Source organism: Mytilus californianus, unplaced genomic scaffold (assembly GCF_021869535.1).
Source record: "Mytilus californianus isolate M0D057914Y unplaced genomic scaffold, xbMytCali1.0.p SCAF_7, whole genome shotgun sequence".
NCBI classification, from domain to species: domain Eukaryota; kingdom Metazoa; phylum Mollusca; class Bivalvia; order Mytilida; family Mytilidae; genus Mytilus; species Mytilus californianus.
Window position 1 is genome coordinate 114,447,566 of NW_026262723.1, and position 25,436 is coordinate 114,473,001.

Here is a 25,436-nt window from a genome sequence, read left to right on the forward strand (position 1 = left end):
GACATCATTTACGACTCACTTCCTCTTCCAAGATCCACATATTTTTTTCTCTAAATATAATATACAAACGGTCAAAGCAGTCTCCTTCACATTCCTGCTTTTAACATGCATATTTAATGATACTTTAGTTGGATCCAACAATGCCACTATATAGAAATAAGAAGATGTGATATGATTGCCAATCTATATCTGTATCTTTTCTTCACCTTGATTATGTAATAGCACTTTCTAGGGCTAATAAAACACAATACTTTCCTCTGAGGTGGATTCGCTTTATTTCTTGACAAAATCAGGATAATAACAATAACTAAATAAATACCCTCGCATGAGGTGCAAAGGCCTCCTGAATTATCTAATTGGAATTTAATCACATCTTCCCAGGATTACTTAAAATATACCTGTATATAGAATATAGAACACTAAGAAAGAATGTTACTCAAACTTAGAATTATATCAAACACATATGTCTATGTCAACCATTATATCAAAAAGTGATAACCAGTATATAGAACAAAAGAAATATAGCGCCAAAACATAATAACCAATAGAAATAAAGAAAGTGTGCTGTCCAATGAACCATGAAAAGAAAGCCTTTGAAGTAAAATACAGTGAAACCAAAGTTACCCAAACCAGTAGAAAATGTCGTCTGTCAATAAGTCCAACTGTCAAATAAGCAAATAAAATGAACTATGAAAATATATAGTCTAATCAATTAATTACAATCTGTAATTAATATACTCATACCTTTTAATTAATCAATATAAGTCAGATAATAAACAAAATATAATACCATAAACTAAATATAAAAATATACACAATTACTGTAATACCTACAGTCTACCACAATTATAGGAGATTAGGGATTGCTCACTAAAAGTAAGGGTAAAAATTTCATCCACCATAATGTTAAAAGAATAGTCCATTACCATATATTTATATAGATTATAACATGGCATTTTTCATATCAGACCCCTTATCAGCCCTAGGTCATGATATCAGCCCGAGAGCCGACAGGCTCGAGGGATGATTTTGACCATGGGCTGATAAGGGGTCTGATTAAAAAATGACCTGTTATGTTCTTTTTAACAGCAGAAGACATACAGACAAGAATTATTTAAAACTTTAAAAAATGCATTTATTGTATTATTTGTTTTGCATTTTTTAATAATATATTGTCCTGATTCCTAATAGTTTTTTTTATCCAACTTAGTAATTTTTTTCACTAAAAACGTACCATTGAGGTGTATTTTCCGAATGACATCAAAATGCCATGCGATAACGTTACAGAAAGGCATGCGATAATAACCGGAAGCAGTTGATATAACCGGAAGCAGTTGATATGAACCGGAAGCAGTTAATGTTAACTGGAAGCAGTTGATAACAAACGTCATAATCACATGGCTAAGACAATTCTTCAATTTAATGAATAAATATATGTACAAATTAGTTTTATCATGGGGTACAATTATACCATTATTTTATATATAAAATATATTATTAAATATATACAAGTCTAAATTGAAAACAACATTCAAACCTATGATTGCGTTGGATAAAAACCGCAATTTCTATACGTGTGCATGCAAAACAAATTTCTTGTTAGAGGGGTCTAAATACAGCACAAACAACATTTTCCATATATATATATATATACTTAAAATCAAATTCTACGTCCACACACGTAGAAACATATAAAAAGAATTGACGTTCAAAAATCCTTTAATTCACTACATTTTTCTCCAACCGGTTTCACATCTTTGTGATAATCATGGATAATAATGTTACTAATGAAGTCAATAGAAACGTAACGTCACGATCATGAGTCCGTAACTATGCAGACAAGGGACGTAACACTAACGTAATTTGTGTCTTATCTATTTAAGCTTGATTTTTACTTTTTAATGAAAATGTTTTCTTAACACTCAAATCGATTCTTGATTGCACATATTGCTGTTTAACAATAAAATTTGGTGTACAGCATTCCATAAAGTATCCCTGTTAAATTTACCAATTTCATGCACATTCTTAATACACATTTTCTACATACAGCATTTAAAAATGTCAGTTTCTGGTATAATATACACGATGAGACAACTCTCCACCAGAGACCAAATGACATAGAAGTTAACAACTATTGGTCACCGTACGGCCTTCAAAAATAAGCAAACCCATACCGTATAGTAAGCTATAAAAGGCATCGAACTGACAAATGTAAAATAATTCAAACGAGAAAACTAACGGCCATGTTTAAGTACAAAACAATAAACGAAAAACAAATATGTTATACAGCAACAAACGAAAACCACTGAATTACATGCTCATGACTTGAGACTTAAAACTCCTAACAAACCACAAAAGACACAAATTACAGATCTGAGAGTACCCACAGTTACTGAAAGCTAATTGAAAGCCAATAACAACTAATAAAAATCATGTGTCTAAGACCAAAATATCAATAAGTACACATCCAACATCCATTGGATAAAGTGTAAAGACGTCATTAACAATCAGAGAAGAACATGACCTTGTGCAATGCCAAAATATAGGTATCGACAGATTGTAGAACCGTGAATGTAACGTGTGTATAACAATGAAATTTAGTTTTGTCTTAATTTACTGATATAAAAATCAATATTTAAACCGATAAAAACAATATTTAAAGATGTAATTACAGTGTTGAATTGGTAACCTTTTAGAATAAGTTTATTTAAAGGATCGATAAGTTAATCCGAATCGTATCTAAATTTATGAGCTCGGTGAATAAAATCACCGTAAAAAGTAGGATGGGCTATTCCGTTTGAAATAAGGATTCTACAGGTACAGCCAAAGTTCAAAACCTAATCTTTGTATCTATGGAAGAATTTAGTTTTAAGTAATTTGAGGGAACAAAATTCTTGCCTCAATTACCTTTCATAGTAATACATATATTACGATGATTGAATTCCAAAACGTCACTACAGTCACGGGTGTAACAAACGAGTCGGTAAAAAGGTGCCAAAGCATCATAATCTTCCAAAAAAAGGAAAATTAACAAAAGGAAACGAAAAATCGTCTTTTTTGTTGTAAATTTTTGTGTAGAGTTTCCCATGTAAAACTAACATATCTAAATCTAGGAAAGGAGAATTATTACCGTTTAAATTTGATTGATGTAAAATAAGTTCCTTTGGGTAAATTTCTGCAGTATACAGTAGAGAATTCCTAACGCACAAATATCATCAAGATAACGATAAGTGTTATTGAATTTATCGATCAAATGCAATTTAAATGGGTCTTTTCTGAGTTTGGCCATAAACATATAACATGAACAAGTCCGTTATTAATGGGGCACAATTGGTGCCCATAGCAATACCTACAACCTGTCAATATACCTTATATCCGAAACGTACATAAATGTTGTCAAGAAGAAAATTTAAAGCTTTAATCCTTTCATAACAGTTACAGTAAGTATATCTAGAATATTCTCCTTTTTCATTACAAAAGAATGTTTTTATGAGTTGAAGCAAATAAATCTGCTACCAGATTTAACAAAGGACCATTCAATTAAAAAAGAGAACTTCTGTTTGATAAGTGTTGTGCAAAGTTAGAAGTTATTATTTTCATAATGAACAATTATTCAGTTCAATTCTATTTTATAATTCCCGCAATATATTTTCCGCGAATATGACATTCATGTCCCATTGTCATCATATCGGCCCAGATGTTATGCGTAGAAATTCACTTAACAACGGTGTTTTTAAACGTTATAATATGTTTAACATGCAATTAATTACCTTTCAAGATAGTTTTTATATATCCTTTTAATATAAAGAGTCGTTAATTTGTCCTTAAAGGTCCTCGTTTACTGTTTACATGTTCACCGGAAATAGGGACTATGCAACTATGTAGTTATTTTTAGCACAAGATGCTAAAAAGAGTCTGATAGTTTTTCAGTTTGAAATCTGACGTTGACCGAACCAGTTGATCGTATTTATAGTAAACAAAAATATTGTTTTCAGGTATATTTTGCACATACATTGCATTGATTTTAATTTATACACACCATTTAAACTTAAATATTCATTCACTTGAAAAGATTTATAGTTTCATTGAACAAAAGTTCACAACAATTCCGATCGGCGCTACAATTGGTGGCAGCGGTGGGATAAAAAACCAAAAAAAAAAAAAAAAAACCAAACCAACAATTTAAATTAAAAGAATAAATTTATTGATACTTAAAGTGTAAATTGAAACACAAAGAGTAAATTAAATTTTTTACAGTGATATATCGAAACACAACTTTGCTGAAACTTTAAGCGTTTAATAAATTTTCTTTATTAAAATTTATGAAAAATACAGAGAGTTACTGAAACTCGAAGTGTATTTTTGAAGCCCATTGAAGCTTGAGAATTACTGAAACGTGAGAGCTGTGACTTTTCATAAATAATACGAAAATAAAGAATAAGTGTTGAATAATTTTTCTTTATAAAAATTTATGAAATAACAGAGAGTTACTGAAACTCGAAGTATATTTTTAAAGCCTATTGAAGCTTGAGAGTTACTGAAACTTAAGAGCTGTGATTTTTTTTATAAATAATACGAAAATAAAAAAAATTAAAATTAAAAAGTATTAAAGAAATTATAAGCACTCAAATGTTGCTGAAACTTAGAGTGTGAATAAAGTATAGATAAAATATTATTGTCGAAAACTAATTGGTAAAAAAAGAAATACACAAAAACATATTTTATTGTTCTGAAAATTGTTTACATAAACTGTAAAGCTTAAAGGATTGTATATGTTTAATTACTATTAGATAATATACTGATTAATTGAAACATTAAGAATATTCAAACCTTAGCTTCTGCTCAAGTCAAAATGTTTTTACAGAATAGAGAACTTCCATTGCCGATATTTTCTGGTAACGGGGGAAATTCCAGCGTGGTTTCAAATAGTGGGTTATCAAATTTGCCAAGTTTACATAGTTCTACAAGTCATCTTACCTTGCCTGCTTTAGCCAGTAATAATTAGTTAAATGAACCGGGGGTGTCAATGATAAGAGAGAGTGCACTGAACACAAATACTCGATTTCAGAGTACACAGAGTACATATAACCCATCCCACAGTGCACTGAGCACTCATATCCCATCACAGAGTGCACTGAGCATTAATGTTCCAGTATATAGTGCACTGAGCACTAACGTACAACATCAGAGTGCACCGAGCACATATATTCAAATTCAAGGTGCACTGAGCACATGTATTTCATCACAATGTGCACTGAGCACTGGTCCATATACACAAAGTGCACTGAGCACTGGTCCATATAACCAAAGTGCACTGAGCATTGGTCCATATAACCAAAGTGCACAGAGCATTGGTTCATACACCCAAAGTGCACCGTGCACATTTGTTCAAAGCAGTAGTGTTTCAAACACTTATGCAAAAGTACAAGGTGTACCAAGCACATGGTCCTTTTCCACGAGAGGAATAAGTACATCTTATGCCCCTAATCCAATTCATGACCAGACAATGACGGCCAATATACCGAAAATTACATCATTTAGTGACACCAGTTTCAACAGACCAATCAGCCATAATAACAGTGATGACCAACAAGAAGTACTTAAATTGAGGGAGAAAATAAGAGAAATTGAAAATGAAAGAGATTATTACAGACAGCAAAATGGTCAACCAGAATATACAAGACAGCAGAATATTCAAACAGATAATACAAGACAGCAAAATTTTCAATCAGAATATACAAGACAGCAGAATGTTCAACCAGATACAAGACAGCGAAATTTTCAATCAGAATATACAGGACAGCAAAATTTTCAACCAGATTATACTAGATGGCAAAATAACCAAATGAGATACCGAACAGACTCCACATCTAGCATGCAAGATAGTTATCACTCAAGATTACCATTCTACAATGGAAGAAGTGACTGGAGTACATTTCAGTTGCAATTCGAAATAATTGCTGAAAGAAATAATTGGGATCCAAGACGTCAAGCTGAGGAAATATTACTGGTGCTTAAAGATCAAGCTGCAAAATTTGCATCTGAGCTACCGTATGACACAAGGAGCTCGTTTCGACTTTTATCCAAAGATATGGAATTCCATTTAGTGATGCATGTTTAAATATGAAGTGTTGTATTGCTCCTCTTTTATTAAAACTCATTTCACATATACTACATTTGTTCGTGTCTGCCATTCTGGGCAGAAAATTCATAGTCAGAACGGACCATGGGTCTCTTTAATGGTTATTTGGATTCAAAGACCCTCAAGGTCAGATAGCAAGATGGATATAATCACTATCCCAGTATGATTTTGAAATACAACACCGTCCCGGCTTAAAACATCAAAATGCCGATGCATTGTCTCGACAAGAACATGGTGATACAGAGTGCATTCATTCTTCAAACAACATGAAAGATACATGTAAGGCCTGTTTAGAGCTAAATGAGCAATGGAAAAATTTCAAGACCGAGGTGGATGATGTCAAAAAACTGAACTCTAATGTTACAGTTAGAGCTGTATTGACCAGGTTTTAAACACAGCCAGAGTGGTTAGCTAAATACTCAGCTAAGGACATGCAGTCATTCCAAAAAGAAGACCCAGACCTGAAGTATTTGCACCAATGGAAAACAGAAGGAAAACTACCAGACAGAGAAACGTGTGCCAGTTTAAGCCCAGCTGTAAGAAGGTATTGGTTAAACTGGGAGAATATTGAAATGATTGATGGTATTATTTATCAGAAATGGACCAATACCAAGAATAAGTTAAATCATTTACAGTTGCGTGTTCCAGCAATATTAAAAAAAAACATATATTGACCATGAGCCATAACACTCCTCATTCTGGACACATGGAGGTCAGGAAAACCACAGAGAAAATGAAGACAGTTTTCACCTGGTACAAGATGAGTCAAAACATAACAGAGCACATACAGAGATGTAAAATATGAAATAAGATAGAAGGAACTGGGAAAAAGCCAAAAGCCCCTTTGATGGATTACAGAGCTGGGTATCCATTAGACAGAACTGGTATAGACGTCATTGGTCCACTACCATTATTATCGTCCTGAATATGCATGAAATATTTGCCACTGGACGTTAAGCAACCAACAATCAATCAATCAATCCACTACCATTAACCAAGAGGAAGAATAAATATATTTTGGTTATAGGTGACTACTTTACCCGTTGGATGGAAGCCTACCCAATACCACATCAGCAAGCCGATCAGATATCTCAGAAACTGGTGATGGAATTTATTGGCATATCACTAGAACTGCATACAGACCAAGGAAAGAATTTTGAAAGCGACCTGTTCAAATCTGTTTGTAATTTATTACAAATTCATAAAACCAGAACAACTGCATATCATCCAGCATCAAATGGTTTGATTGAAAGGTTTCACAAGACACTTGGTGGTATGATCAAAACTTTTGTCAACAAGAACGTCACAAATTGGGACCAATATATCAGTTTACTGTTAGCCGCATACAGAAGTACCCTTCATCCGGCTACAGGTTTTTCACCAAACTGTATGATGTTAGGAAGAGAGGTCAATATTCCTATTAGCTTACTATATAAAAGTAAAGAAAAAGGAATCCAGAAAAATGAAGAAGAGTACATGTCGACACTTAAGTCTCATTTCCAAGAAGTTTATGAAATAGCAAGAGAAAATCTCAAGGCCAATGCAGAGAGACAAAAACGTGACCATGACACACGACTGACTGACAACAATTATGAGATAGGGTCCTTGGTTTATAAGTTTGACAAGACCGTCAATAAGAAATTTCAAACTCCATGGCTTGGTCCTTTCATAATTACTAAGATCCTCAGTTCCTTTGTGTACGAAATCAGGGACAAATCACGTACCGAGGTAATCCATCATGACCGTCTTAAATCTTGTAATGAAGATATGCCAGCATGGGCAGAAGCAAGGTTGCACTAGTTTTATTTGTTGCAACTCAAAAGAACATTTTATTTTATTTTCTTAATAATTTTATTTTTCCAGAATGGCAGAAATGTTCAAATGTAGTAAATGTGAAATGAGTTTTAATAAGAGAGGAGCAATACAACACTTCATGTTTAAACATGCACCACTAGACGGAATTCCATATCTTTGCATCAAGTGTAATTTCAAAGAACTTTCAGAGGGAAAATGGTTCCAACACCTACGGGCAATGGCAGGAAAGCCTGACAGAGAGGATTCCGTTGAACACTCATGTATCATAAGTAAAACCCCATATCAAGTTTTAGTTGGAGAAGATGTTGTAAAAGTAACAACCACCAAGGTAATCCAAAGAATTCATAAACCAGCAGAAAGAAAAGTCACAGTTGTGCCAATCGCAACTGAGGTCAACAAAATCAAAATTTACTGCACTGAAGAGGAGGAATTGGTACCAGATTATGAAGAGGAAATTGTGGAGGTAAAACTGGTTGAGATCTTCCAAGATGATCAGAAAGAAGTCCCAACTCAAGATGTACAGCTAACAAAACAAATATTGCACATGCAACATAAAGAAGAGATCAAGAATATAGAAGAGAAACATCAAAAAGAAATAGAAGATATAAACAGGAAACACAATTTTGAATGCCAAAGACTTGGACATTTCATAGAACGTCAGGAAAAGACAAAACAGGGTCTTCAAAATGAAATCAACAAACTAAAACACAAACTTTAACAGGAAACAGATAATTATAATGATGTACCATTGAAGGAGATGAGAAGTATTGTGACTGTGCCAATCAAGAGAAAACTTTAATTCAAACATTTGATTACACTTATATATTTCAATTATATGAATATTTCATTGAACTTATGTTGAAAGTTGCATTTGTATATTCATGTGTAATTTGATATTTTATTTGTGCATACCGTTTTTTTTAATTATTAATTCTGCGGACAGAATTCTTTATTTGACGGGAGGCAGTGTTGTGCAAAGTTAGAAGTTATTATTTTCATAATGAACAATTATTCAGTTCAATTCTATTTTATAATTCCCGCAATATATTTTCCTCGAATATGACATTCATGTCCCATTGTCATCATGTCGGCCCAGATGTTATGCGTAGAAATTTACTTAGCAACGATGTTTTTAAACGTTATAATATATTTAACATGCAATTAATTACCTTTCAAGATAGTTATTATATATTCTTTTAATACAAGAGTCGTAACGTTAATTTGTCCTTAAAGGTCCTCGTTTACTGTTTGCATGTTAACCGGAAATAGGGACTATGTAACTGTGTAGTTATTTTTAGCACAAGATGCTAAAAAGAGTCTGACAGCTTTTCAGTTTGAAATCTGACGTTGACCAAACCAGTTGATCGTATTTACAGTCAAACGATTATTGTTTTCAGTTATATTTTGCACACACATTGCATTGATTTTTAATTTATACACACCATTTAAACTTAAATATTGATATAATGAAATAAAACATTCATTTACTGGAAAAGATTTATAGTTTCATTGAACAAAAGTTCACAACAATTCCGATCGGCGCTACAATAAGATTATGTGGTTGTGTAGTGTATAGAGTCGAAAAATCATAGCTGTCAACTAAATTGAACTGACCATTAAAAGCACGTAATTTATTCAAAGCATCCAAAGAGTTTTTGACACTCCAAAAAAATAGTTAATTCCATTATTTTCATATGCTTTATTACAAAAAATAATCACTATTTCTTTAATAGAAGTAAGAAAACTAGTTAACAGTACAGAGGGATTAGTCGTAGAAAACTTACTAGATGTATATATTTTTTAAATTTTCTTTTGATCCTCCTGGTGGTGGCCAACTCGGGAAAACGTCCCAAATTGTCAAAGTGCTATTTTACAAACTACCACTTAGTCGTTACCGCTACTTGTGAACTGTTAATCATGAGGTTGTCATTAGACCAAGCAGTCAATTGTTCGCCAAATACATAAGTTATCACATTATTTAAAAAAAAAAATTTCCGTCGATAAATATAGAAATGATAAAGACAATAAAGTTCCAATTTCCTCAGACAAAGTAAACCTTATTTAAATAGGGAGAGATGTGGTATGATTGCCAAGGAGACAACTATTCATAGGAAACCAAAGAAATTTGATGTGATCAACAATAGGTCATCGTAATGCCTTAAACATAGGCTAAATCCATATAGTATAGTAAGTTATGAATGGCCCCGACATGACATAATGGGACGAAATTAAAAGGAGGAAAACTACAGCTTGATTTATGCTGAAACAATAAACGAAAAACAAATATGACAGACAGCAACCAACTATAACCACTGAATTACGAGCTTTTGGGACAGGCACGCAGAATGTGGAGGATAAACATATTCGCCAGCGCTTAATCTCCTGCTTAACTTAGAGTTATGGTTTAACAGCAGAACATAAAGACAAACTGTAAAAATCAGTTGGAAATGGCTAGACTCGTCCGATTGGCAAAAAGTACAAAACACAACTATAAAAAAAGATGGTTTTTTTTGCTATCCTTTAAATATCTCTTTTGATATTTTGGAATTCATATATATATATCCTTGGCTTTTAAATATTCATTCTGAGCATTCTTGGTGAAAATTAATCCAGACGCGCTAAATTAATAAGGTTTTATTTGTAAACATTTTACGTGGTAGCAATAGTTTTAGTAGGGGAAGCAGTGTTAAAAACAACTTGCTAAGGGGGCGAACAATGGACGTACAAACACGTCAAATATAACAATCTCAACAGTTGTCTTGACGTTTTCTTTCAAAAATTAAAATAGCTTTATTATAAAACCATAAAAATGTTCATCATTACTTTGTATAGTCAAAGCGATAAAGATGAATAATGACCTCTCTCCTCAAGAGTAGACTGAGCAGAAACTACTGCGCATTTGTGTGTAGCTTATATTGTACTGCCTGTTGAGTAAGGGATTGTCTATTAAAATCTTTGCCCAAGTATAAGTGATACATTACATTCCTGTACTATTTATTTATGTGCTCCTGGATTTTAAGGTTTACACCCACAAATATGAACTGAAAATATGGAATATTAAGTTTGAGTCAAAAGCATTTTTGTGTGATACAAGTCAAATATTTTTGTGAAAAATTATTTATTTTTCCTCCAAAAAACTGTTAAAACCAGGAGATTCCAGGGGGGTAAAATAAGTTTTGACTGAGACCAGTATAATGAAAACCACCACATTATAAATTTTTTGGAGATAAAATATAAACAATATATCCAGTTAAAGTGGGTACGTACTGATAGGCACCGGAAACATCTTACGAGGTCAACTAAATGGAAACCGTCGAACATAAAGGATATATGTGTGATGTCTCACACTTGCCTTTGGCTGTATTAAGCAGGGATCGTGTAAAAGCTGTGCAATAATCATGATACAACATAATGCATGATTCTAAGTTTCCCGTCATGTTTGTCAGTGAATAAACTAAAAAAAAAAAGCTGTCTTGTTTCAATTTCAAAGATACGAACTAAGTAGAGTAATTGTTCGAGGAACATGTCCCGTTGTAGATACATTCAATCGAAACCTTATGTGTGGTTATGAATTAGTAAAAGAGTCAAACTCTCTCACCAGTGACTTTAAACAAAAATGCAAGTCTTTGAATAAATAAATCAAAGTTTGGCGACTACGTCGATCGTATCTATCTCTATCAGACTTCAAATGCAAAATATTCAACAGGTAGGACTCCGCCCTTACATTGACTTTAACTGAAAGTCCATTAGACCACTTTCGAGTTATGTCCTTCGCCGGAAAATATTAATGATTTTCTTAATTTGTTTTACAATAACAAATAAATCAAAAAAAACGTACAAGCAGTCCATCAGTAGTTCACCATACTGCATATTTCCGGTGTGTTTCAAGAAAAACAACCTAACTCCAAACGCCTTTCCATCCAACCTGTGCAAAATTGTAGATCCTGTGCATATACGTTGTATTGATTCTGGAATTTCGCGTTGACGGACACACTTGCAAGCGCAATCAGTAAAAACTAGAAGGCAATGGCTGTATATGTTATGTAGATTTTTTCCGTTATCATTAAGACTTATCCATTCTGTGTCACCGTCATTAAAAGGTTCATTTGAAGGATGGCAGATGAGCAAAGTGGATCTATGGATATGTTTGATTGCATGCGTAACACTTTCTAGCTTTGTTTCATTATCACTTTTCCTTTCTTTTTTACCGTCAGTAAATTTTTTACTTGAAGGATAACAGATTAGCGATGTGGCTGTTTTTATATGTTTGAGTTCAACCAATCCACCTTCTAAGCCCTTAATGGAATATCGTTTATCTGCTTTGATGTTGTCTGAATCTAACGGATCAAAATATTTGAGTACCCTCTGTCTAGCTTTCTCATGTTTTCCCATCAATATTATTGTATCACCTTCTTTTCGCTCTTTCTGTTTAAAGGAAAGAAAAGGAAAAATATAAAGGCATGTCGTGTTGTGTAAAAATTTTCTAAAAAAAATTTGAGAGCTTCCCAAATGACGGTTATTACAGCAACACTTGTATTATGCACTTAATTCATACGATTATATTGAAGAAGACTTGATATTGAAATCTGTAAAATTTTGCCAATAACTCAAATGGCCAGGTTTAAATTTGTAATTTGGCCATATAAATAGGAAAGACACTTGTTTTAATATGCTTTAGGAAACATAAGATCGAATGCTAGTTAACTGTATAGTATCTGTTGGAAGAGATCGGAAATAATATCGTCTTTTGAGCCCACCATATTAAGGTAAACTTTCAAACTAATTAGTAATAACAAGTCAGCATCAATCTTGGATGATTTGGTGCAATAATTCGCAAAATTAAAATTTAACATATAAATAATTGACAACATCTGTTTCTAAATTCGTTCATCACTGTCTTCACGGTCTACATTTATTTTAAATGATGATATAGATTTTGAAGATTTTTGATTCTTTTTCTTGTCTTTGAGAAGGTTCTGAGTGATTTCTGCTTCATCTGAATACTAAATGCACGATAAGCACAGATTGGAATATAGACTGTCTGCTTAAACCTTGATAAACACGTTTCTAGTTCTTTTCTATAGATTTAACAAAAAGGCGTCATATGGAATTTATCTCTACCACACACTTTGAAATGTTCGCTGAAAGACATTTATCTTACCTCTGGATGTGGAATCTTATATTGACGTACACGGACACGTTTAAATATAATAATCTCTGCCTTCAGAAACATTTTGGAAGTGAAAAGAAAGTGATAGTTCACTTGTAATGAATAAAACAATGTTCACCCCGAGACTTGAAAGGGATTCACATTAAGAATTATCATAGAAACAATTAAAACTTTCAATACCTTTACAAAAAAGTCATAACAATATAAGAGTAATAATAAAAAGTAAAATAACAAAAAATACCGACCTCCAAGGAAAATTCAAAACGGAAATTCCCTTATCAAATAGCAAAATCAAAAGCTCAAACATATCAAACGAATGGAAAACAACTGTCATATTCCTGACTTGGTACAGGCATTTCCTTATGTAGAAAATGGTGGATGAAACCTGGTTTTATAGCTAGCTGCCATCAAACATAAGCTAAAAGAACTAGCCAATGAATTTGTTTTTGTCCCGGCTGATAAGGCTGCCAATGATATCATTATTGGTTGACGTAAAGTTTACATTTAGGTTCTGCAAAAGGAAATCACGAATTCACCAACACTCCAATTGACTCCATTTTCAGAAAATGACATCTGTAACAAACACAAACTTATAGCTACTTCTTTACAAGCAGAACCAAATACAATGAAAGTTCCAACCATGAATTGGCTTCCGAAGCTGCACAAAAAACCTTACAAATATAGATATATTTCATCTTCAAGCCATTGTTCCACTACTAAACTGTCTATTCTACCTAATAGTACACTTGGTACAATCAAAAACCTGGTAATAAATTATTCTAATAAGGCCTTTGAAAATAGTGGAATTAATCACTTTTCTAGTGTCAAAAATTCGTTGGAAGTACATGATAAATTGCAAGCTTATATTGGTGATTTCGAATCTGTTCAAAGTTTTGATTTTTCTACCCTATATACCACTTTGCCTCATAATCTTATTAAGAAAAAATTAACACACCTAATTAAATGGGCATTTAAAAAATCAGAATGCGAATATATATATGTTCAAACTCTTTTAGGTAATTTTTTAGTATTAACAAACAAAAGAATTATGTCAATTGGACCTGCTTTGATACTATAACTGCCCTTGAATTTTTACTAGATAACATATTTGTTTGCTATGGAGATTCCGTATATCGTCAAGTTATCGGAATTCAAATGGGGACTAACTGTACACCACTTATTGCGGACCTGTTTCTATATTGTAATGAGTTACAATTTATGATTAAAATCAGCAAAGACCCATCGAAACAACATCTGATACAAAAATTTAATAACACTTTTAGATATTTGGATGAGATATTGGCTCTCAATGATGACGACTTCGGTATGTTCACTAAAGAGATTTATCCAGCTGAACTGACTTTAAATCTAGCTAATACTAACAATGAACACTGTTCTTTCCTGGATCTTGATATCTATATCTTTAACGGGAAGCTTAATACCAAAATTTATGATAAAAGAGATGATTTTTGATTTTCTATTGTTAATTATCCATTTTTAGACGGTGACGTTCCCTTGTCACCATCTTATGGTGTTTTTTATATCTCAACAACTTCGATTCGCTCGTGTATGTAACAACGTATTTTATTTTAACGAAAGAAATCTCTGTATTACTGAAAAATTATAACACCAAGGTTTTCGATATCACAAACTAGTCAAAATATTTACTAAATTTTATCATCGGTACAAGAACATCATTCGTAAATATAAATCAACCTGCAGACATCTAATACGTTCAGGTATTTTACATCCAATCCTTTATGGTAATATTCTTTACAAAGCACAAAAATGTCGGCATTTACCTCAAAAGCTAACCAAATCTTTAAACAGACTTATCCAGAAGGGATATACTATTGTCAGGTCATTAAAGATGGCATATTTTGGTATTAACATTGATGCACTCATAGGGTCTTTGCATCGGAAATAAACACATTTATTCTAAAACAAGTTTTGGCATGATACGGGTTATGTTCTTCTCATATATTTTATGATGGTATGATACTAAACCCCTTACGAGAGGGATTGTGCTTGATTTTCATATGATGAAGACATAATATTTCAATTAGTTAAATTGAGGTCTGGAGCTGGCATGCCAGTAACTGCTAATAGTCCTTTGTTCATTTATATATCATTGTCATTTTACTTAGTTTCTTTTGTTATCTATTCTGACATTGGACTCGGACTTCTTTTAAACTGAGTTTTACTGTGCGTAATGCTGTGTGTTTGTTTTTTCTACATTGGCTAGAGGTATAGGGGAGGGTTGAGATCTCACTAAACATGTTTAACCCCGCCGCATTTTGCGCCTGTCTCAAGTCAGGAGCCTTTGTCCTTTATAAGTCTTGTATGATTTTTAATTTTAGTTCATTTATATGTTTTGGAGTTTAGTATGATGTTCATTTTCACTGAACTAGTACACATTTTTGTTTAGGGGCCAGCTGAAGCCCGCCTCCGGGTGCGGGATTTTCTCGCTGTGTTGAAGACCCATTGGTGGCCTTCGGTTGTTTTTTGCTCTTTGTTCGGGTTGTTGTCTCTTTGACACATTCTCCGTTTCCATTCTCAATTCTATAATAGGTTAAAATATGTCAACAAAGAAAAACAAATGGCATGTAGACAAAGAAAATAAACAAAAATGCGCTTCAAGAACAAACACTTCTATCATTCTTAAGGAATCAGACCTGAATGGTGCAATTGTCATAAGAAACAAAATTATTGTACAATTGCATGACACATAATACTGAAACAAAACTGTGAACTCATAGTTATAAACATAAGCGAAGTAAAATTACTAGTGCATGTATATATTCATATCTTTATTCCTTTACAAACACTGGCATTGCTTATTAGTGAAATTTTGAGGCAACAACCCGAACCCCCATGATTTATCCAAAATACATAAAATCAAATTAATCCAGAAAGCTGCAAATGTACAAAACAAAACTAGTAGCTGTACTGAAATACTTTGCCAAGCAGATCTTTAATTAAAGTCAACAGTAGCTGGTGCGGGATTTACAACATCAAATTGGTACTAATTGTGCACCATTACTGGCCTACTTGTCTATTGTATTCTTATGAAACAGAACTCATTCAAATACTTCTCAAAAACAAAAGAAAAAACACCCAAAAAAAATCCCACCAATGTCACTTCCAGATGTATCGAAATTTCTTGCAATAGTCAAATGAAATTAATTGCTTCAAAATTTCCATCAAAAATGCTTTGCGTAATTTCATGTACATCACGTTTTTTCTAAGGAATTGTTACAGTATCAAAAAGAGGAAATTAACAGAAATCAAATTTCAAACAGATTTTCTGTAAATTCTGCGTCACATAAAAGTAATTTTTAAACTTTTGTTTCTTCTGAATGATATAATACCTATTATGTGCCTTTTGCGTTTGTTCCTATTAATATGATCAACTGCAATTGATGAAGTTAAAGTTCCATTGAAAACTTACTTCACAATAGTCCCTTAAAAGAAAATCATATGATCCGTGTCTTAGCCGTTATGTATATGCGACCTTTTTTCCTGATGCTTGAATTGGAACATTAAAATTTTTAAGAAATTCATTCATCAAACTGGTAACTTTTACATATTTTGCAAACATGGCTTTGTTCAACGATTCTAGTTCATACATTAGCCAAATTATGTTAGATATGTGGTAAGATATGCTAAGATTGTGATACTATTTCTGATATGACCAATTTAGACAGAAATTGAGATATTATAAAGATAAGTGGACATACAGTAAGACTGCAGCAGAATTGGATACGTTTTAAACTCTTGAATGTTGGAATGATTAACTATTAAGGTAGCCGGGGTGTCTTCCTCCATCTTGGAATTTGAAATAGCGAATATCAATCGGTCTAGATCTTTAATGAAATGTGCAAATTTCAAGAGTATTTTGTAATTCATGTGCAAGACTTTTCATGTTGATAAAGAAAATTGTGTGTTTTATCATATTTTACGGCTGTATTTTACAAAAAAAAACATATTTTTGTTTTTAATTTTTTTTTCAACTTTGCCACATAAGGGGATATAACTCAGATAAGGTTAATTTTAAAAAAGAATGTGTTGTGAATTTACCTATTTTATTATGTAGTAAGAAAACGAGTCCGGTGACCCCATTTTTACTTTTACTTATCTGGAAGCATATTGTTAGAGCTATCTTCTCATATTTTATCTTTAAATTCTATGGCGTAATTTTCTTTTCATCACAAAAAAATTTGTTTTCCATGCATAATCTATACAAATCTGACAAATTCTCACAACCTGTAGCACGAAAAAGAGCACGGTGACCCATACGTTTTAATATATTTTTGAAAAAAGCATGTTATAAACTACGTTTTGACAAATTATTAAAAAAATCCATGGATTTTAATTTAGACTCCCCATCTACCTTAAACTTTGTTATCAGAGTAATGTCATCTCATTGATATGCACATTAAACACAAAATTTGTTAAGACTCGCTATTTAACAGGAGACACAGTGGTGGTTACAAACTATTCAAATACATAAACAAAAAGCATCTAATATGTAAAGTATTACAGCCTCATAATTAAGGTCTGATTCTTTCAACATTTCCATATATTCAGATGCTTTTTGTTTATGTATTTGAATAGTTTGTTACCACCACTGTGTCTCCTGTTAATTAGCGAGTCTTAACAAATTTTGTGTTCAATGTGCATATCATTAATACTTGGACAAAAAGGCGAGAAGGAGAAGAGAACATTTTGGAATTACCAGCTATATTTTTTAGAACCTGATGGTCTAAATGAAAAAGACGAGAAAAGGTAAAGGAAAGGTAAGTAATACGTTTATTATGTGGCATCGTCCTAATTATCCCTGTAATATTAGCCAATAAACGTTGAAAACTTATCTTACTTCCACAACAGATTTCGTAAATTAAATAAATAATCTTGAACGTCATTCAATTTATTTATTAAGAACCAAAATTTAACGTACAATGAGCTGCCACAGTTTTTTTTCATCTGTAACCGATTTCACTTGAATAGATGCACGCCCGATGAAGCTAGTTTAGCTAGCGAAATATTGCATTTTTTTTATCGCATTGTAAATATGTGTTAAAATTAATTTGCTAGGCAGTTTATATTTATTTATTGCATTACCATGATTTCTTTAGCACGCAAAAATCCATAAAGATTAAAACCAAACATCCAAATGGGCTCCCACTTCTTCAGGATCTCCTCTGAAATCATAAGAAATGAATTACTTTTTTTGTAGAATACCATTGTAGATTTATTGAAACAAACACACGCACAGTCACACACGCACGAACTAAGATTTCAAACCTAAATATATAACATTATTTTAAGAGCATTTGTTTTTGTCTTTGAAATTGTTGCTATGAAATAATCTTTAATAAAACTAATTTTTGATATGTAAAAATTTTTTTGAGTCAAGCCCTTTTTAATTGGTTCTTACAGTTCATTCAAAAGTTGCGTTCTTACACCACTGCCCTACGTTAAGAAGGGTTGGGCTTACTATATGGTATGGATTTGCACATTATTGTTTACATCATCGTCCTTTGTTCTTTGGTATATAGTTGTCACATGCATCACTCATCCAACGCCTAGTTTATTCCTATGAATAAAATGTTGACATTTATTTCAAATGAAAGTTGTTATGACAACTTTGTTTCATCTTAACTCACGGAGAGGGAAAGCATATAGACCTGTTATCGTACGCAAGACGCGTGAATTTAAAATATCTGAAATTTTTTGTGATAAAAAGAAAATTACGCCATATAATTTAAAGATTAAATATTATAAGATAGCTCTAACAATATGCTTTCACATGTTTGGAAAGTCCAAAATATCTAAGTCTGACAGCACAAATTCAAACCGGCTTAAGTGCGAGTTGTGGTTTTAATTTATTTGGGTTTTTATGTGCTTTGTATCGATCTGATGAGTTAAGCACTTTTTCAACTATTTTTTTATAGTTTGTTCTTATCATGTCTTATGTTTCACTGTTACACCATTGTCCAAGGGTAGGTGGAGGGTTTGGCGCCAGCAAGCATTTTTAACCCGCCACATTCTGTATGTGCCTGTCCCAAGTCAGGAGCTTATAATTCAGTGGTTGTCGTTTGTTGTTGTGCATCATATTTGTTTTTCATTTCTTGTTTTGTACATAAATCAGGCCGTTAGTTTTCTCTTCTCGATTGATTTGTTTTACATTTGTCATTTCGGAGCATTTTATAGCTGACCATGCGGTATGGGTTGTTGACGACTGTACGATGACTTAAGGTTGTAAACATCTAAGTCAATTGGTCTCTGGTGGATAGTTGTCTCATTGGCAATTATACGAAATCTTTTTATCTTTATAGAAAAGTGCGTTTTAGTACCTGAACACCCTTTTTCCTGACTGAACCATTTATGTAAGCTATAATTTCAAACTTTAGATGTACTCTAGCATAGGAAATGACTAGTTTTGATTTTTCGTAAAGTTTAAGTTTTGATTTAGTTTTGATGTCACTTGTTAAGTTAGCAAGACATATTTAATCAAAGTAAAACACTGCTTTCTGATATCATTTGATTTGTATCTCAGGACTTGCTATATATTTATCCCAATCACCCATTGATGACAATGAAAGTTCTTTTATTAAAAAAAATATGCTATTATCGGGATTGGAAATGCATTGTATAACTATGTCACTACATTGGTAATTGCTGATTTGGCCTATTTATTTTTATTTGATTCGATCGTCATTGATGAGTCTTTAAAGTTTTATTGATGAAACCAGCGTTTATCGTACAAAATTATAAGCCTAGTATCTTTGATGACTTTTTAGAATTAGATATGTCTTGCTCACTCAACAAGTGACATCAGAAATATTGAGATGAGGTATATTTAACCAGCGGTGACAATCAAATATCTGGATTCTGAAAATTCTAAAGATCTACTAAAAATCACAATCTTTACAATTATGCAGTAATATAAAAAACCTGTGATTTATTACGCTTTATACGACTATTCCCCATGTTTGATTGAAAGATCGACTATATCGCGAAATCGTCTCATTAATCAAAGTTTTCTATAAAAACGGGAAACGTGGAGATAAATTCCTTGTTTTAGGTCACGGAAAATCATAGATTGATAATCCACTATGGATGCTAATTGTGCATAACTGTCCGATTTGTTTATGTACTTATATGAATCAGAATTCACAAACGACCTTTCAAAGACAAAAGAAAAAGCATCTGGCAAAGTTCATTAATTTTACTCTAAGATATATTGATGATGTCCTGTAACTCAATAAATATCCCGACTTTCAATGAGTACTTGCATCTCATGTATTCATGTGAACTTGAGATTAGGGATAAAACCAAAAGTGGAAGATATGTTGCATATTTTCATCTTTTCCTTGATGTTGACACAGATGGACGACATCAAACTAGCGTGATGATTTCAACTTTTTAATTGTCATATTCTCATTTCTCAGCAGTAACATACCCTCTTCTAAAACTTGAAGCTCGTGCATGTTCACACTTTACGGACTTAATTGACAGATATGTGCTCCCTACACAAAAAATGCTCCAAAATTTACGGACTTAACTAACAGGTATGTGCTCCCTACACAAAAAATGATCCAACACTTTACGGACTTAATTGACAGGTATGTGCTCCCTACACAAAAAATGATCCAACACTTTACGGACTTAATTGACAGGTATGTGCTCTCTACACAAAAAATGATCCTACACTTTATGGACTTAATTGACAGGTATGTGCTCCCTACACAAAAAATGCTCCAAAAGAGTTATTGAGAAGAACGACTGAAATCGAAACTACGTAAGTTTTATGGTCACTATCACGAAATTGCTAACCGATATTATGTATCTCAAATGACAAGCAACATGATATCGTGGTCTTAGTTTTTTCGATACGAGTATAGTCGTCTCATCTGTTATTTTACCGATTGTGTCAAATTCCCGATTGTGACATTTTGACTGAGTGTAGAATCGCATGACCGGTGATGCATGCATAGCAAGGGACGCTTACCCTGTCATCACACCAGGTCTCGTCCGTTTGGAGTTTATGAATTTCCATCAGTTTTTGTTTATTACCTTGATTTGTCTCTTCTTAATCTATTTGCGAGATTTGAACATCGGTAAACCTCTGTCGTCTAATTTATAACTTATCACGAATATCTTCTAAATTTCCGTTTTTAATAGAAAAAAAAAACAATTTCGAGCGTCTGACGCGTTTTTTTCTGAATTTACCTTTATTAGGAACGCTAAAACCTTAATATTTAATAGCCAGGAATGCGTGAATAAGCTGAAAAGTTAGGAGCTACATGACCAAACAAAACCTCAACAGAATAGCCAAATTCATCAATTTTGCCTGAGGGAGTTGAAACCTTAATTTCTTAAAAAATCTTAAGTTATGCATCATTCTTTTTTATGACAAAAGAAGTTTTAGTGATAAGATTGGAACATCGGTAAACCATCGTTGCCTCTAATGTATGTAGTTTGATATGGTTGACGTTATTGACTCAAATTTAATTGCATGTTTCAAATACTGAATAATTTATCATATGATTTTACTGGCCAACATTTCATATTCATATGAAATAGAATTCATACACAACCTTCCAAGAGACAAAAAGAAATCGAATCTTGCCAATTTTTTACATTTTCACTTTCAGACATACTATTTGTCACTCTATAACCATAATGTCAGCTAGTATTTGTATCTCATATATCCCAATGATTTTGAAATTAATTATACAACTGAAACTGGAAGGTCTGCTCCATATTCATATCTATTCTTGAAATTAACATAGATGTTCGACTTAAGTATTACAATAAATATGACGATTTCAGTTTTCCCGATGGCAGCTTCTCGTTTCTCAGTAATTATCAATCATTTTATCGATCGTATGACGTTTATATATTTTAATTGACACGTTACGTGCTTGCATGTTTACATTATACGGATTTTGGTATATGTGTGTGATCCTAGCGAAAATACTCTCGTAGCAGAGTTATGAGGAAGGACAACTAAAATTGACATCAGTGCAAATTGGTTGCGTAATACATAGACATGATTTGTTGTTCTGAAAATCTTAGGACTCAGAAAAGTCGTTTTGATTCGAAACCTTACTGTATACTGTTTTAAACCATATCGTGAAGGTTTTGACTTTGTTTTGATTTGTATGGCGGATGATGAACGCATAGCTGGAGACACTTCATTAGTTTTGATTATTTAAAATGAATTTACGAATTTTAAACATTTGTAAAATATTGTTAAAACTGTTTAGTTTACAGCACGGACTCGCCATCGAGAACATTATCAACAGTATCTATTGATAATGTATTTGGAATATTGAGTAATTTAAAATAGTATCCAGAACACGATTGTTTTAAATCGACGCGTTTAGTGATAGTTAACCAAAAGTGAAAACTGTCGAACTGGTCAATGAATTGATTGTAAACATTTCAATATTGAAACAGATATTTGGTCTTATGATTTTGAAAACATTGACATCTTTATTAAAGTAAGTGCATAATAATATCTCAAATAATAAATAAAAGTTCATTGGCAATATTGTTTTATTTATTTATGCCTGTTGTAAATGCTGCTGCATATTATATGATGAGATTTGAGTACAAGTTGAAAGAAAATGCTGACATTTAAAAATCAGGGTATCACTGGCGTAAATGTATCGGTAATTACCTTCTATACCTACTTATCAAGACACTAGATCTTTTTAACTGTTGTCTTCATTTAAAGTCTGTTTTCTATTTATCTGGGAGTCATTAAAAATTTCAGAATTATTTTCTCAGTCTGAAACCACTGAGCCAATGAAGATGGTCAGAGTTATCGTTGAGGATTTTATATGAATTGAACTAAAGAACTCATGCTATCATACTATTAATCCACATTACAAAAATCAGGTAAAAAAGGAAGAGATTATATCTAGGGAGGCAAATAAAAATTTAAGTCGAAGAAAAAAACAGATAATCATGATCAAAAGAAAAACGAGAAAATGCCAAAATAAACTGATTGTAAAAAAAAATTAAGGAGATCTTGTTAATGATATTTGCAGAAAACATTCAAGCTTTCAGGAAACGATTTATTTATAGTTACGGTAGATGACACAAATAAACATCAAGTATGCTCGTCATCATTGATAATAATAGAAATTAAAAATTCAAGCGCAGATCAAAGTTCCATTGAACTTAAGGATCAAGGAAATGATACATGCTCGTACTTTGACCTATGATGGTTTATTTTTATAAATTGTTACTTGGATGGAGAGTTGTCTCATTGGCACTCATACCACATCTTCCTGTATCTATTATTTGTTAATATATGGATGATGAAACACTTGGATGTTATCGAGCATGAATATCGAAATTACTTAAAATATGGGAAAAATCAAAAAATATGTCGCTTATTACCATAACTTTTATGCATGTATACAGAAGGTCAATGTCAAAGTTCGAAAACATTTCAAAATACTTTGACTCCTCCTGTTTGTATATAAGACATGGTTTGCTTTTAAAACATGGATTTGGTTAAGACTGCGTATTAATTGATATTTTCTAGTTGGGTAAAATAGATTTGTGAAAGATCAATTGACATGATCGAAAGACAAAACAATGTCTTTGCACTACCAAGACATCAGCTACATCAAACATCCCAACAAGTACAACAACCATTATTACCACCACAGCACTCGATATTACCACAGCAATAGTATGGAATGCCTTATGTAGTCCCCCAACAGCCCCCTGGACAACGCGTTCCTTGTCAGGGATTTGTTTAGACCCTCGCGCCTGCGCAACACATAGTACCTTATACTGTTAAAATTGGTGAGGTTTTAATTATACCTACTAGTAATGATATTGATGTGCTTGTACCACAAAAATTAGAAATCAAATTTGACATTTAGAATATCTTGCATTAGTAAACCAATTTTGATCTGAAATGGTCATTTTTATTTCAAAATCATCTGAAAAGTCTGAACAATAAATAATTCAGCCATTTTCAGTGTTTATGTCAATTTTCATACTTTTCCACTGCGGTTCAATTCTGATCAGACAATTCGTTTACAGTCAATTCAGTACTGTTCAATAACTTTACAAACAATTCAGTATTATGTTGATTTGAACAGGTAAATATCAGCTACTGAACAGTCTGAACATAGACTGAACGTATCTTAATTGACTGCAAATGAATTGTCTTAATACTGAATTTACCGCAATGGATAAGTCTGAAAATTGACTTAAAGTCTGAAAACTACTTAATGTATTGTTTAGTCTTTTAAGAGCTGTTTATATCAAAATGAACGTTTCAAACGAAAATTGGTTTACTAGTGTTGATTTGGCTCAATTACTGTTGATGAACATAAAAACATTTTAATCGGAAGAAAGGAAGAAACAAATATTCAAAAGTAAAATCATTATCTAACTTTGATGAGTGGACTGAAGGTTTTTTTTAAATATTATATGAAAATTTTGTTACAAAGATTTCCTGATTTGACAAATGATTGTATTAGCTACGTGACTATCATTAGGGGGCTAATGTACCTTTTCAGAACATTAATAAATGTGACAAGAAATTTTGACTTAGAAAAGCTTAAGATCATATGCGTGCATGGGATGTCATTGATGGGAAACTATAGCTTCAGTTTGTTGCAGTAGGCATACATCATGTTCAACAGACAACTTCTAACAAACCTCACACTGTTGACAGACGTTGCTACGATTACAATTTTAAGAGTGTTTGTACTCGTATACATTATGTATATAATCATTAATAAGATTAATAATATTCTGCTCCAAATTACCATAGAGCACCTGATAGACAAAATTTTGCACCATGGTATCAGTCCAGTGCAAGTGCTACAAAGCAGTTAAATAGGTTGTCGAATCATCCTACAAATTTTGACCAGGATACTCGTTTTTCTGTTAAGAATTATAGATGTCTAGGACAGGAGACCTGTTTTATGCGGATGTAATTTTAATCATTTCAAATTAATCATGTGTTGCAGCTTGCAATCAGCAGTTCGATATTTGGTAGTTAGATTATACCCCTATTAAGACCAGGGTTTTAGAGAATATGTTGAAAGATTACCCTGATACAGCATCGGCAAATATTTTATATAATGGGTTTAAATATGCTTTTCGAATACACTATACAGGCCCAAGCGTTGCTTATGAAAGCAAAAATTTTAAATCGGTTTTGCCATTGATTTTGCCATTTGATAATGGAATTTCCGTTTTGAATTTTTCTTGGAGTCCGGAATTTTTGTTATTTTACTTTTTACAAGATCAAAATCTAGC

At 32.5% G+C, this 25,436-nt stretch overlaps 2 protein-coding genes across 2 annotated transcripts in view; one reads left to right on the plus strand and one right to left on the minus strand.

Moving 5' to 3' along the window:
- LOC127708312 (E3 ubiquitin-protein ligase ZNF598-like) overlaps window positions 1-25,436 on the plus strand; it is a 204,480-nt gene that overhangs the window by 37,800 nt on the left and 141,244 nt on the right. The gene's annotated exons all lie outside the window — the stretch shown is intronic.
- The window catches only part of LOC127708315 (uncharacterized), a 51,273-nt gene continuing 36,364 nt past the window's right edge, over window positions 10,528-25,436 (minus strand). Inside the window, exons 3-4 of the mRNA XM_052213171.1 lie at window positions 18,252-18,331; window positions 10,528-12,382 (exon numbers count right to left, since the gene is read on the minus strand). Of these exons, the coding sequence (XP_052069131.1) occupies window positions 11,720-12,382; window positions 18,252-18,331 (743 nt within the window). The 3' untranslated portion in view covers window positions 10,528-11,719. The remainder of the gene's footprint in view (window positions 12,383-18,251; window positions 18,332-25,436) is intronic.